Source organism: Eretmochelys imbricata, chromosome 12 (assembly GCF_965152235.1).
Source record: "Eretmochelys imbricata isolate rEreImb1 chromosome 12, rEreImb1.hap1, whole genome shotgun sequence".
Lineage (NCBI taxonomy): Eukaryota > Metazoa > Chordata > Testudines > Cheloniidae > Eretmochelys > Eretmochelys imbricata.
The window spans coordinates 5,830,009-5,845,245 of record NC_135583.1 but is presented as its reverse complement, the minus strand read 5'-3'; the positions used below and the strand labels follow the sequence as shown (position 1 = coordinate 5,845,245).

The following is a 15,237-nucleotide window of genomic DNA, read 5'->3' as shown; positions in this document are numbered from 1 at the left end:
ACACCCCACCGTCTGCAGCACAACTCCCATAGTGACAGGAAGAGGTTTGCACAGAGATCGAGAAGCGAATATGGCCTTTATGTAGGAAGTAAATCTCTTCATCGGCATGTCTCTGCTCAGCACCTCATTGTCATATTCTGCATCGGTCAGTGAGAAATGCCTGGCTTAGGGTGACCTTTTTGGCTATTTCTGTCCTTTATTTCTCTTCGGCCCTCCTCCCCCTCCTGCCTTTCTCAGTTACCCTCCCTCTGCCCTGGCTTTGTGTCTCAGCATTTCCTTTCATGCAGCAGCTCCCAATTTCTACCCCTCCCTTCTCCCCTGGGTTTCACTCCCAACCCCTTCTCCAGTCCTTTCTCCACTAACTTGATCAGCAAAGAACTAATTAATGTGGACATTTAATAGGTCCTCTCCAGGCATGAGAGTTACCACCCTCGTGAGACACTAGAGAGTTGTACCGCTGAGTCACTGATTCAGACAGACAGTACGGCTTTGGGTACGCTGGGTTCCCGTTTGAATGAGTGTATACATGCTTTCTGCATAACCAGGAAGGGATGGAAACATGCCTTGTTAAGTGAAAACTCAGATTCTGCAGAATCTGCATGTCGTGTGAGCCGCACCAGTATTTCAGTGCGTCAGGTGACCATGGATTAGATACCCGATGCAGAGTGAAGCCAACGCTACTTGGTTAACAGTGACAATCTTATAGCACGTTGTAAAGCATTTGGGGATCCCCTGGGGATGCAGAGTGGCATATAAACCACGTAAGAATCCCATCAGCACCCAGTAGTGACACAGCAGTATTGCCAGTCCCACGTAGTCACAGACCATTAGTCAGGCCTTAGAAATGATGAGATTGACTTAAAGGTCACAAGGCCTTTAACAATGATACATTTTGGGCTGCTTTCTTTGGCCTCTGGTTTTGAGCCTTTGAGTCGCTCTGGAGTCCTATTTTCAAGCTTTTCTCTGCAAAGAGGAGGGCAAGGAACTTACTTGCATTTTTAAATGAAAACTGAGATTGTCGTCTCATCATCTGTAATGACTCCTGGAGCTGGGGCTTAATTAAAATAACAGATGTTACAAGGATTGTGACAAAATGCCAGAGCTGGCAGCACTGCAGTTTAGGTTGGAACAAATCAGTTTGAACCGACTGGTGGAATTGAAGTTGGCAGAAGGCCCCGTCATTTGCAGTGGAATATGAGAAGGACCGGGGGCACACCCCAGAAGTGTTCAGAGGTATAGTTTTACATCACTCTAGCACTACATGAATGCATCAGTTGACAGGAGAGGAGAACAACAACTCTTGAATCTCCACCACCATGTCCTTCCACGCCCGCGTGATCCTTGGCATTGCCTCCCCAGGTACTGACCCAGCCTGATTCCTTTCAGCGGAGGGAATGGCTGAGTCACAGCTTGCAGCCAGTGGCTGCTGTTGACAGGTTACCAGATGTGACTCCTAGCCCAAGAGGGGAAGGAGTGCTCCCCGTGTGCAGATATTGTTGGGGTCTGCCAGTTGGAACATAGTCTCCAAAGAAGGGGATCAGTACTCATGAGTTCCAGCTCCTAGTCTTGTGCCCCATCCACTAGGCCATGCTTCTTCCCCTGCTCCTCCCCCACCCGCAGCTACGGGAAGCATGTTTTGGCAGAGGGCCCGTGATCCCAACTCTAGCTACATACTTCAGACAGAGTGGTGAAAAGAACAGCCATTGTTGATAGAATCATAGAGAGAGAGGGCTGGATGAGATCTTGAGAGGTCATCTCGTCCAGCCTCCTGCGATGAAACAGGACCAAGTAAACTTAGACCATCCCCGACAGATTTTTTCGACCTGTTCTTAAAAGCCTCCAATGACGAGGACTCCACAACCTCTTTTGGAAGCTATTCCAGTGCTTAACTGCCCTTAGAGTTAGATGGTCTTTCCTAGTATCTAACCCTAGCTGCAAATTAAGCCCATTACTTCTTGTCCTACCTTCAGGGAACATGGAGAACAATTGATCACCATCCTCTTTGTAACAGTTCTTAACATACTGTTATTAGGTCCCCTCTCAGTCCTCTTTTCTCAAGACTAAACATGTCCAGTGTCTTTAACTTTTCCTCATAGGTTTGGTTACCTAAACCTTTTATCATTTTTGTTGCTCTTATCTGGACTCTCTCCTCCTTGTCCCCCTCTTACCTAAAGCACGATGCCCAGAATTGGACGCAGTACTCCAGCTGAAGCCTCACAGTGCCACATAGAGCAGGACAGTAACTTCTCGTGTCTCACTCCTGTTTCATAGATACTAAGGTCAGAAGGGACCATTATGATCATCTAGTCCGACCTCCTGTACAACGCAGGCCACAGAATCTCACCCACCCACTCCTCCGAAAAACCTCTCACCTATGTCTGAGCTATTGAAGTCCTCAAATTGTGGTTTAAAGACTTCAAGGAGCAGAGAATCCTCCAGCAAGTGACCCATGCCCCATGCTACAGAGGAAGGCGAAAAACCTCCAGGGCCTCTTCCAATCTGCCCTGGAGGAAAATTCCTTCCCAACCCCAAATATGGCGATCAGCTAAACCCTGAGCATATGGGCAAGATTCACCAGCCAGATACCCAGGAAAGAATTTTCTGTAGTAACTCAGATCCCACCCCATCTAACATCCCATCACAGGCCATTGGGCCTATTTACCACGAATATTTAAAGATCAATTAATTGCCAAAATCATGTTATCCCATCATACCATCTCCTCCATAAACTTATCAAGTTTAATCTTAAAGCCAGACAGGTCATTTGCCCCCACTGCTTCCCTTGGAATGCTATTCCAAAACTTCACTCCTCTGATGATGAGAAACGTTCGTCTAATTTCAAGTCTAAACTTCCCAATGACCAGTTTATATCCATTTGTTCTTGTGTCCACATTGGTACTAAGCTTAAATAATTCCTCTCCGTCTCCGGTATTTATCCCTCTGATATATTTATAGAGAGCAATCATATCTCCCCTCAACCTTCTTTTGGTTAGGCTAAACAAGCCAAGCTCCTTGAGTCTCCTTTCATAAGACAGGTTTTCCATTCCTCAGATCATCCTAGTAGCCCTTCTCTGTACCTGTTCCAGTTTGAATTCATCCTTCTTAAACATGGGAGACCAGAACTGCACACAGTATTGCAGGTGAGGTCTCACCAGTGCCTTGTATAATGGTACTAAAACCTCCTTATCTCTACTGGAAATACCTCGCCTCATGCATCCCAAGACCACATTAGCTTTTTTCACGGCCATATCACATTGGCAGCTCATAGTCATCCTATGATCAACCAATACTCCAAGGTCCTTCTCATCCTCCGTTACTTCTAATTGATGCCTCCCCAGCTTATAACTAAAATTCTTGTTATTAATCCCTAAATGTGTGACCTTACACTTCTCACTATTAAATTTCATCCTATTACTATTACTCCAGTTTACAATGTCATCCAGATCCTCCTGTATGATATCCCGGTCCTTCTCTAAATTGGAAATACCTCCCAGCTTTGTATCATCTGCAAACTTCATTAGCACACTCCCACTTTTTGTGCCGAGGTCAGTAATAAAAAAATTAAATAAGATTGGTCCCAAAACTGATCCCTGAGGAACTCCACTAGTAACCTCCCTCCAGCCTGACAGTTCACCTTTCAGTAGGACCCGCTGTAGTCTCCCTGTTAACCAATTCCTTATTCACCTTTCACTGTTCATATTGATCCCCATCTTTTCCAATTTAACTAATAACTCCCCATGTGGCACGGTATCAAACACCTTACTGAAATCTAGGTAAATTAGATCCACTGCGTTTCCTTTGTCTAAAAAATCTGTTACTTTCTCAAAGAAGGAGATCAGGTTGGTTTGGCACGATCTACCTTTTGTAAAACCGTGTTGTATTTAGTCCCAATTACCATTGACTTCAATGTCCTTAACTAGTTTCTCCTTCAAAATTTTTTCCAAGACCTTGCATACTACAGATGTCAAACTAACAGGCCTGTAGTTACCCGGATCACGTTTTTTTCCCTTTCTTAAAAATAGGAACTATGTTAGAAATTCTCCAATCATACTGTACAACCCCTGAGTTTACAGATTCATTAAAAACTCTTGCTAATGGGCTTGCAATTTCATGTGCCAATTCCTTTAATATTCTTGGATGAAGATTATCTGGGCCCCCCGATTTAGTCCCATTAAGCTGTTTGAATTTCGCTTCTACCTCCATAGCCTTATTCCCATTTGTCATGCTACAATTATCCCTAAGATCCTCTTTAGCCTTATTAAAGACTGAGGCAAAGTATTTGTTTAGATATTGGGCCATGCCTAGATTATCCTTGACCTCCACTCCATCCTCAGTGTTTAGCGGTCCCACTTCTTTCTTTGTTTTCTTCTTATTTATATGGCTGTAGAACCTTTTACTATTGGTTTTAATTCCCTTTGCAAGGTCCAACTCTACTTGACTTTTAGCCTTTCTCACTTTATCCCTACATGTTCTGACCTCAGTAAGGTAGCTTTCCTTGCTGATCCCTTCCATCTTCCACTCCCTGTATGCTTTCTGCTTTTCCTTAATCACCTCTCTGAGATGCTTGCTCATCCAGCTTGGTCTACAACTCCTGCCTATGAATTTTTCTTCCTTTCTTGGGATGCAGGCTTCCGATAGCTTCTGCAGCTTTCACTTAAAGGAATCCCAGGCCTCCTCTGCCTTTAGAGCCATAAGTTAATACTCCTCAGAACACAGGTGGGCAAACTACGGCCCGTGGGACCCTCCTGGCCGGGGAGGTTCACCCCTGGCCCCTCCCCCGCTGTCCCCCCTTCCCGCAGCCTCACCTCGCCACCGGCACAATGCTCAGGGTGGGGGGCTGGGAACTCCTGGGGCAGTGCAGCTGCAGAGGCCAGCCTGACCCGGTCTCTGTGCTGCGGCATGGCAGCGGCAGCGTGGCCCGGCTATCGCGCTGCCAGCCACCGGTGCTCCAGGCAGCACGGCAAGGGGGCAGGGAGCAGGGGGCCTGGATAGAGGGCAGGAGAGTTCGGGGTGGTGGTCAGGGGGCGGGGGTGTGGATAGGGGTCTGGCGGTCAGAGGGCGGGGAACAGGGGGGTTGAATGGGGGCAGGGGTCCTGGGGGGCAGTCAGGAAGGAGGGGGGCGTTGGATGGGGCAGCGGGGGGGCAGTCAGGGGCAGGGGTTCCAGGGGCAGTCAGGGGACAGGGAGAAGGGTTGGTTGGATGGGGCAGGGGTCCCGGGGGGGCAGTCAGGAAGGAGGGGGGCGTTGGATGGGGCAGCGGGGGGGCAGTCAGGGGCAGGGGTTCCAGGGGCAGTCAGGGGACAGGGAGAAGGGTTGGTTGGATGGGGCAGGGGTCCCGGGGGGGCAGTCAGGAATGAGAGGAGGGGTTGGATGGGGTAGTGGGGGGCAGTTGGGGCGGGGGTCCGGAGGCAGTCAGGGGACAGGGAGCGGGGGTGTGTGGATGGGGCAGGAGTCCCAAGGGGGGCTGTCAGGGAACAGGGGGGGTTGGATGGGGCAGAAGGAGGTGGGGGCCGGGCCACGACCCCTTCCCCTAACTGCCCCTCCATACAATTTCCAAAACCCGATGCAGCCCTCAGGCCAAAAAGTTTGCCCGCCCCTGCCTCAGAATGATGTTAGCCTTTTTTGTAACTGCATCATATTGTTGACTCGTTGAATTTGTGATCCACTCTGACTAAGGCTACAATTATGTCATGGTGGCCACGGAATCCGTGACTTCCGTTGACCTCCATGTCATTTTCTGCCCTGGGGCTGGAACTCCCAGCCAGTCTCACTCACTCAGCTCCCAGCCTGGTGGGGGGACTCCGCAGCTGCCCAGCCCTGGTGGGCAGCTGCGGGGATCTGGGAGCCCCAGCAGCAGTGAGTGCTGAACCCACCTACCCCTTTTGCCACGGGTATTTTTAGTGAAAGTCAGAGACAGGTCACAGGCTTCTGTGAATGTTTGTTTATTGCCTGTAACCTGTTGTCATAGCTATAAAGGGAAGGATAACCACCTTTCTTTATTCAGTGCTATAAAATCCCTCCTGGCCAGAAGCAAAACCCTTTCACCTGTAAAGGGTTAAGAAGCTAAGGTAACCTCGCTGGCACCTGACCCAAAATGACCAATGAGGGGACAAGATACTTTCAAACCTGGAGGGGGGGGAGAAACAAAGGGTTCTGTCTGTCTGTGTGATGCTTTTGCTGGGAACAGATCAGAAATGCAAGCCTTCCAACTCCTGTTAAGTTAGTAATTAATCTAGCTAGAAAATGCATTAGATTTTCTTTTGTTTAATGGCTGGTAAAATAAGATGTGCAGGATGGAATGTATATTCCTGTTTTTGTGTCTTTTTGTAATTTAAGGTTTTGCCAAGAGGGATTCTTTATGTTTTGAATCTAATTATCCTGTAAGGTATTTACCATCCTGATTTTACAGAGGTGATTCTTTTACCTTTCCTTTAATTTAAATTCTTCTTTCAAGAACCTGATTGATTTTTCATTGTTCTTAAGATCCAAGGGTTTGGGTCTGTGTTCACCTGTACCAACTGGTGAGGATTATTATCAAGCCTTCCCCAGGGATTGGGGGGATATTTTGGAGGAAGACGTCTCCAAGTGGTCTCTTTCCCTGTTCTTTGTTTAAAACGCTTGGTGGTGGCAGCATACTGTTCAAGGACAAGGCAAAGTTTGTACCTTGGGGAAGTTTTTAAGCTCAGCTGGTAAGAATCAGCTTAGGGGCTCTTTCATGCAGGTCCCCACATCTGTACCCTAGAGTTCAGAGTGGGGAGGGAACCTTGACACCTGTCCATGACTTACTAAAAATATCCATGATAAAAACTTAGTCTTAACTATGACCCTTAGATCCTTTTAAGCAGTACTACAACCGAGTTAGATATTCCCTATTTTATTTTTCCTTCCTAAGTATAGTACTTTGCACTTGTCTTTATTGACTTTCATCTTGGTTGGAACTGAGATGCAGCCACAGATTTGCCAGCCTTATATAGGGTCATAATATAGATTAGTAGGTGTGAGGGACCAATGTGATCAACTAGTCTGACCTCCTGTATAGCATAGGCCAGAGAATGTCACCCAGTGTTCCTGCAACCAGTCCATAAAGTGCAGCTGATCTAGGGTAGGTTATGTTCAGAGAGACATCCAGTCGTGATTGAAATATCGATGGAACCACTGAGGTAGCTTGTGTCTTTGCTCTTTTTGCCACACTGCCAATAGGAAGGAAGAAGGTGAGCATGACCGGGTCCCAAATAAGCATTTAGAGCAAATGTACCAGGGCTAGCTCCATCCTTAGAGTTGCTCTGGCTAGGTTCTGGCGGTGTCTGCTGCCCACCACAGAGAACACCGCTGGAGGGCTCTGGGAGCATTTAAAGAGATACCTACCTCATTCCTGTACACTGCTGGATAGAAAAGATGCATTAAAACTGTCTGCTTTTTTAACGGAACCAGTGAACTGGGTTGGCAAGTCCTTCTCATAGTGATGACACTAACAAAGAATCAAACAGACGTGATTTGGCTTGTGACTTGGCATAGCAAGCTACCAAGGCCAATAAGGCCCTGCCTTCCAAAGGCCCAGCGCGAGGGCACGTAGCTGGATCTGTGGCATGTGGGGCTGGGCTTGCAAAGGGTCCCCTCCCTGATGTCAGTGCAGAGTGAACCTTCCAGACCACGAGAAGGAGCTGTGATGTGGGATTTCCTGTCCGAAAAGAGCCGGGATTCCAGGTTACACCCAATCCCTGCAGGCTCCCCTGTTACCCATGGATTGATTTTGGTGTGTCAGCTGAAATGGATGTTTGCCAACGGTTACTGGTTGAAATCAAATGCTGCCAAACCTACCTGTGTGTGCTGGAGCCAGAGCCCAGTGTGCTCTGCCTCCTGCTTCCCCTCGGTCGCCTGACGGTATACCAGAAGGAAGTGACTTGTATGTCACAATGTGGAGAGCTGGGGTTGAACACTCCCCTTTCTATGGAGGGTGCTTTGCCCACCCCAGCAAGGGTCTCTGTGACACGCCCTGACCCCAGAGCAAGAGTTCCTGTCACACACACACACCGAAGGAAGTATGGGCTGGATGAATGCACTATAAGCTGGGTAGAAAGCTGGCTAGATTGTCGGGCTCAACGGGTAGTGATCAATGGCTCCATGTCTAGTTGGCAGCCGGTATCAAGTGGAGTGCCCCAAGGGTCGGTCCTGGGGCCGGTTTTGTTCAATATCTTCATAAATGATCTGGAGGATGGTGTGGATTGCACTCTCAGCAAATTTGCGGATGATACTAAACTGGGAGGAGTGGTAGATACGTTGGAGGGGAGGGATAGGATACAGAAGGACCTAGACAAATTGGAGGATTGGGCCAAAAGAAATCTGATGAGGTTCAATAAGGATAAGTGCAGAGTCCTGCACTTAGGACGGAAGAATCCAATGCACCGCTACAGACTAGGGACCGAATGGCTAGGCAGCAGTTCTGCGGAAAAGGACCTAGGGGTGACAGTGGACGAGAAGCTGGATATGAGTCAGCAGTGTGCCCTTGTTGCCAAGAAGGCCAATGGCATTTTGGGATGTATAAGTAGGGGCATAGCGAGCAGATCGAGGGACGTGATCGTTCCCCTCTATTCGACATTGGCGAGGCCTCATCTGGAGTACTGTGTCCAGTTTTGGGCCCCACACTACAAGAAGGATGTGGATAAATTGGAGAGAGTCCAGCGAAGGGCAACAAAAATGATTAGGGGTCTAGAACACATGACTTATGAGGAGAGGCTGAGGGAGCTGGGATTGTTTAGCCTGCAGAAGAGAAGAATGAGGGGGGATTTGATAGCTGCTTTCAACTACCTGAAAGGGGGTTCCAAAGAGGATGGCTCTAGACTGTTCTCAATGGTAGCAGATGACAGAACGAGGAGTAATGGTCTCAAGTTGCAGTGGGGGAGGTTTAGGTTGGATATTAGGAAAAACTTTTTCACTAGGAGGGTGGTGAAACACTGGAATGTGTTACCTAGGGAGGTGGTAGAATCTCCTTCCTTAGAGGTTTTTAAGGTCAGGCTTGACAAAGCCCTGGCTGGGATGATTTAACTGGGAATTGGTCCTGCTTCGAGCAGGGGGTTGGACTAGATGACCTTCAGGGGTCCCTTCCAACCCTGATATTCTATGATTCTATGATACAGAATTCAGAACACAGGAGTGAGATAAGAAGCTGGGCCGAGGGTGAAGATGGTTCCATCTGCGTGAGGTGGGCCGTGGGAGTCGGAGGCAGAGGCAGCATCTGGGCAAGCGGCTCTAATCCTAGGCTGAACTGGCCGGGAGCTGCCCTTTTCCCTGGCACTGTTCAGTAACGGAGCCTCCTTACGGTGGCTTTTCTGACTCTCAGACTTTCCTCCACAGGGCTGACATCGCCAGTCCCTGCTTGGCACTCTCCCCATTGCCCTGCTGGAAGGGGGCATCCTCTCTTGTAGGAGAGAGGGGGGTTCTTACCACTGTCCACTGCAGAGCGTACCTGGCTTGAGGCCAGGGCCACGTGCCCGATCCCCTGGAGTGGTTGCATTGTGGCTCAGGAATGGCTGACCCTGCTTGGAGCCCTTTAGTTTGGGTTGTGAATACTGCACAGCCAGGAGGCTGTGGTTTTCATGACTTGCAGGAAGCGGCCAGGCAGCGATGAGTATGAGTCAGCGTGCCGGCTTTGTCAGGATCATGGTGGTGGGTGAGTCACCAGTGCCTGTGTGTACTCAGGGTGTGTGCACATGTCCCTTTGCCATGAGTCCAGGCTGCAGCTGGCTGCATCTCTAGGGTGTGCGTTGGAGGGATGGGTCGGGGAAAACTGCTAGCACCTAGTCGCTATTTTAGGTGCTGGCATGGTGTCCTCTTCTCTCATCTCACCCCCACTGATGAATTGTCCCTCTCCCACTGCTCCTCTCTCTAGGTTGTCTTTATTCCCCGCCCCCTTTCCTTGGGGACTCCTTTTGGGCCTCTTTCCTCACCTGCTCAGTCAGTGGGCTCTGTAGCTCCTTGCTCAAGTGCTGTAGAGATGAGGGTACCAGTGCATTTCACCCAGCTGCCGGCACAGGACTGTGATCTAGCAAGGGAAGCAGTGACTCTGAAATAGATCCGGGGGAAGGGTAGATAATCAGCTGAACGTGAGCTCCCCATGGGATGCTGTGAGCAAAAGAGATAATGTGATCCTGGGATGCATCAACAGGGGAATGGTGAGTAGGAGCAGAGAGGTGATTTTACCTCTGTATTCGGTGCTGCTGCCACCACTACTGGAATCATGTGCCCAGTTCTGGGGTCCACAATTCAAGACAAATGCTGATAAATTGAAGGGGGTTCAAAGAAGAGCCACAAGAATGATAAAAGGATTAGAAAACCTGCCTTATAGTGATAGACTCAAGGAGCTCAATCGATGTAGTTTAACAAAGCGAAGGTTAAGGGTTAACTTGATCCCAGTCTGAGTTCCTACGTGGGGAACAAATAGTTAATAATGGGCTCTTCAGTCTAGCAGAGAAAGGTCTAACATGATCCAATGGCTGGGTGTTGAATCTAGACAAATTCAGACGGAAAATAGGGCGTAAGTTTTTAACCGCGAGGGCAATTAACTATTGGAACAATTTACCAAGGGCTGTGGTGGATTCTCCATCACTGACCATTTTTAAATCAGGACTGGCTGTTTTTCTAAAGCATCTGCTCTAGGAATGATTTTGGGGCAGGTCTCTGGCTTGTGCTGTACAGGAGGTCAGACTAGATGGTCGCAGTGGTCCCTTCTGGCCTTGGACTCTCTAAATCTGGTGAGGGGAAGAGAGGACAGGAATGTGGAGAAGTGGCCTGTGGAACCCCAGCCCCCGAGCCTGGGGGATGAGACGGGACTGAATGCTATTGCTGAGGGGACGCAGAACAGGAGTTTCTGGACTCGTGGGTGACTTGCACTCTGGCCCCCTAGAGCTGAACTAAAGTGTCTCAGTTAAATCTTCAGCGAGCCATTCCCAAGGCACCTCATGGCTGTGCAAACCCCACAAAAGGGGATGGCAGCAGCTGGGTGTGAGGGAATGGCTAGGAAGTTGCATGGTTGAGAGGCGGGGGGAGGTGGTCTGGGAGTCAGGACTCCTGGGTTCTACTCTTATAGCCCTGCTGCTGACTGGCTATTTGTCCTGTACAAGTGTACAGTGGCAGTATAGTTATTGGGGTGCCTAACACTGACCCTGCTCCCCACAACCTCACTATGCATTCCTCCCTCCCATTAGCAAGCACCATCACTGATCTGTGGGGGGCCCTTGTGTTTGCAGCTGGCGGACTGTACGCTGCAGGTCTCACCATCTGGACAGTACCTGGATCTTGATCTGTCCCTGCTGGAGCAGAAAGATGAGCTGGAAGGCTTCTACGAGGAGATCAGGTGAGTTGCTGGAGTCGCAGATATACCTGTCAGAACCGAGTCAGTGGGACATGAATCACTGTTTCCACTCAGGAGACTGCCCAGCCAGACGACATGACCCTGCTTCCCCCACCTTTGCCTTCTCCAGATGTCCCCATGTGCTCTGCTCCTGTAAAACACACGGAGTGAGACTCTGGTGCAGGTTCCTCTTCTGCCTGCTCACCAGGCTAGAGCAGACAGGTGAGGGGCCTGCGGGGGAGCAAGAATGCCTGGAATTGGGGCTGGGACTTGTAGAGTCACTTGGAGGATTGACTCCTTTGCCAGCTACTTCCTGGATGTTAAACAGAGCCCGTGGGCCGAGAGCCTGGTGACAGACCAGTTTTGGTCAAACTCTAGGGCAGTCTTTGGGGAGTGAGGGACCTTGGACTTGAGGTGCCGCAGCAGAGCTGTGGGGAGAGATCAGGCCTGGAAAGCAGGAGCAGCCGCAGATCAGGGCGGAAGTACACTCGCAGAGGTGCGTGGAGGCCACAGGACAGTGCACTAAAGAACTGCCCCTCTCCCGCCCCACCTCCCCCTGTAACTGCATCGATTTGGTTTCCTGAGGGTGGCTGTGATGATCGTCAGGGGAGTGGAGGTGCTAGGGCTGGAGCTCTGGTGCTGAGTGTGGAGGCAGGCTGATGCCCATTGGTTGGCATCGGTCTGGGCCTTGCTGACTTGCAGGGGCTGCAAGCAGGCCCTGGCTGCCCACGAGTGAGGCTATTGGTGACATTCGTGGTGACTTACCTGCATTCCTCTCATTCCAGCAAAGGGAGGCGGCCAACTCTGATCCTGCGCACGCAGCTCTCCGTCCGAGTCCATGCCATCCTCGGTGAGTCCCTGATAGCCAAGGGCTCTGGGCCCAGCCCCTTCTGTATTTCCCAGGGCCTTTGCCCTTAACTGGCCCAAGGCCACTCGAGCCAGGAGCACTGTGACATGGGGCTGTGTGGGGCTTGGCTAATCTGGCCCGTGGGTCAATTGCTGAGTGCTCCTGGGGGCTGGCTCCTGACTCCCTTTCCCATGAACCTCTGAGCTCCAATGTTCTCTCTGGCTTCATCTCTGTCTGCCATGTCTGGGTTTTCCCGCTCCTGTCACTGCCACGGCTAGAGATGAGCAACTGGGCGAGGGGGGACAGACTCTAAGGTGGCATGGAGCATTCTCTCTCAGATGCTTGGCTGGCTGGTTCCTGCTCGCATGCTCAGCGTCTAGCTGGTTGCTACCACATCGGGGGTTAGGAAGGAATTTCCCCGGGTCAGATTGGGAGTGACCTGAGGAGGTTTCGCCTTCCCCTGTGGCGTGGGGTGTGGGTCACTTGCCAGGATCATCTGGGACATCTCACTTCATCCTTTCCCTGCCATGGCAGGGGCCTCAGGCACCTAGGTCCTTCCTGTTCTCTCCTTGTGGCACGTAATAACCTGGTCTCCTGTGGGCTGTGATACTTGGGTTGTTGGGTTCAGTGCGTGGGTGCTGGTGGCCTGTGCTGTATAGGAGATCAGACTGGAAGACCTGGCCTTAAATTCTGACTCGGGTCAATGTTCCTCATGTGGCTCTTGGGGCTGAAGGGGTTAATTGTTTTCAGCACGAAGAGCCCAAGTACAGTGTTTTTGCCTGTGATACTGAAAACATGCCGCTACAAATATTTCGGGTCGCTTAGGCAAGCTCTAAATATAGACTTGGAAAGTACAAACAACTGTCTCCTGTGGCCAAGTACCCCGACAGAGGGTCAGGCATCCAGTGCTGGGAACGAGCATGGCTCCTCAGAACTGGGAGTCTCTCCGTTCCTGAGCTTGGTGGGGGGATAACATATATCGCACAGGGGGTGCTGTGTTAGCGAGACCTAGAGCGGCCGCCCCTTTCCTGCAGCCTGGGGCTCTCCTGCTAGCAGCCCAAGGGGACATGGGGTGTGCTGCTCACTCTGCATGGGTCCAGCTCCTAAAATGAATTCAGTCCTTTCCTTGCATCGTTCTTCCACGTGGCCAACTGCTGCAGCTGCCCTGGGATGCAATGTGGGAGGGGAGGTAGGCCTGCACTGGGAAGACTTGAGCCCCTGCTCTAACCTGCTGTTCTGTGCAATAGGAGCCCAGGTGATAACTGCTGAGTAGGTTACCAAGGAGCTCTGTCAGCCTAGACTAGCCTTTCCCAAACGGTGGGTCCCAATCCATCGGTGGATCCCGGAAGGGTTGAGTGGGGTTGCACGTACCCTGAAGGTGCTTTTGCTTCCCCTGAGGAGCCTTTACCTGGACAGCGGGCCCAGGCCTGGGAAGGTGGAGCATCCCCCTCTGCCTTTGTGCCCGCAGTGTCTACCCTCTCCCGTCTGAGGTCAGGGCTCTGCTGTCGGGACTTCCCAGGCTCTGGCCAGGTTAGGGTCTGCTCTGCTTTGTGTCTCTGCTGCTCTGACATTCCAGCGACTGGAGGGGGCAAAGGTCACCTGAACTGCAAGTTAACCAAAAGTCCTAATCAGCGTTCCTGAAATCTTCTCGGAAGGCTGCTGCTTGCCTCGTTAGAGCTTCTGCCCAAGCCGCCTCGGGATGCTGTAGAGCTCAGCTGCATTATGCTTTAATAAGTACTTGTTAGACAGCAGGAATCAAGAGGAAACCAGCTGGATAGCTATAAAACCCCCAGCTGCATACACTATGCTGCAGGACGTCAGCCCGACACCATGTCATGGGTGCATTGAAACAGCAGCATTCGCAAGTCAGCTCTGACAGTGATCAAGTGCAGGATTCCAATCTGCGCTGGGCAGAAGCTTTCATCTTGGCCAAACCAAACACGTGAGCTGCACTGCTCTGGTGCAGCCATCCCTGTGGTCAGCGAGAGAGGAGTGTTAGCTAGAAGCCTTGCTCGCTCCAGCCACAGTTTGCAGAGGAACCTTCAGGGTCAGGGTATCAGAATCTTCCTTTCTTTAGCTGGAAACTGGACTTGTGACCTAGATGTGTCAGGCATGCAATGTGCAAATCAGGCTGCTTACAGAGCAAAAACGAGGCTTGCTGCTGTCTTTGCACACAGACTTGCTGCGGGCTGGCTGCTGGAGCCTGCTGCAGCTGTAGGGTTCCTAAACTACTTTCGGACACTGATTCATTTGCCCTCTCTTGCCCTCTTCCTGACTCGCCTTTGAAGTCTGCAGCACATCCGCTGTAATCCGATTGCTGATGAAACCTTATTTACCTGGATACATTGTGGTGTGTTTGTTGCTCTTTGGGGGAGACCTGTGACATGCAAACTATCTCCCAGACCTACCAGATGGGCTCTGGCGGAGACACCATTGAATTGGCCTTCTCTGGCTGCTGCTAGCAAGGGTTATTTGCGTGGTGTCTGCAGCAGGCTTGGTGCTGCCGGCACAGGAAGTCATGTTCATTTTTCCTGTCCCTGACACATGCGGAAGGATGTGTCTGAACACCAAGTGCCTCCTTCACGTTCCTGCAGAAAGATGAGATTTGCCCACAGCTCTAACCCAGCAGGCCTGGCGAGAGAACATGCTAACTCTTGGATTAGTGGGGGTCCCCCTAAATTTGGTAAACTTTTATTTTGCCAGCTTGGGCAGTGGCATGACCTGACTGTCTTCTCGGTGTCTCCAGACCTTCGTCCCTGGCATCTGCCTTGCTTCCAAGTTTTCCATTAGATCAGCAGGCATGGCATGGCCCCCACCTCCTCAGACTGCTGGGGAATGCAGCATTTCCATTAGCTCCTGGCTGCTGGGTAGTCAGCTGTGGGGCAGGCCCTCGCCCCATAAGCTTTCTTCAGCCTCTTTTTATTCCCTGAGGTTGTGTTTGTCGAGTCACTATGTTTGCTGCACAGCTGGAGCCCCTCCATAGAAGGGTGCCATTGTCTTTAATGGTACTCGGCCCCTCTGAGCTAGCAGCAGACCCCTCAGCT

General features: G+C 50.7%; 1 protein-coding gene across 2 annotated transcripts in view; it reads left to right on the top strand.

Moving 5' to 3' along the window:
* FHOD1 (formin homology 2 domain containing 1) overlaps positions 1 to 15,237 on the top strand; it is a 63,394-nt gene that overhangs the window by 12,248 nt on the left and 35,909 nt on the right. The window contains exons 2-3 of one of the 2 annotated variants that reach the window (XM_077831123.1): positions 11,243 to 11,349; positions 12,132 to 12,196. In XM_077831123.1, coding sequence (XP_077687249.1) covers positions 11,243 to 11,349; positions 12,132 to 12,196 — 172 coding nt within the window. Of the gene's footprint in view, positions 1 to 11,242; positions 11,350 to 12,131; positions 12,197 to 15,237 lie in introns of those variants that run through there. The other variant, XM_077831124.1, reaches the window with a different exon arrangement.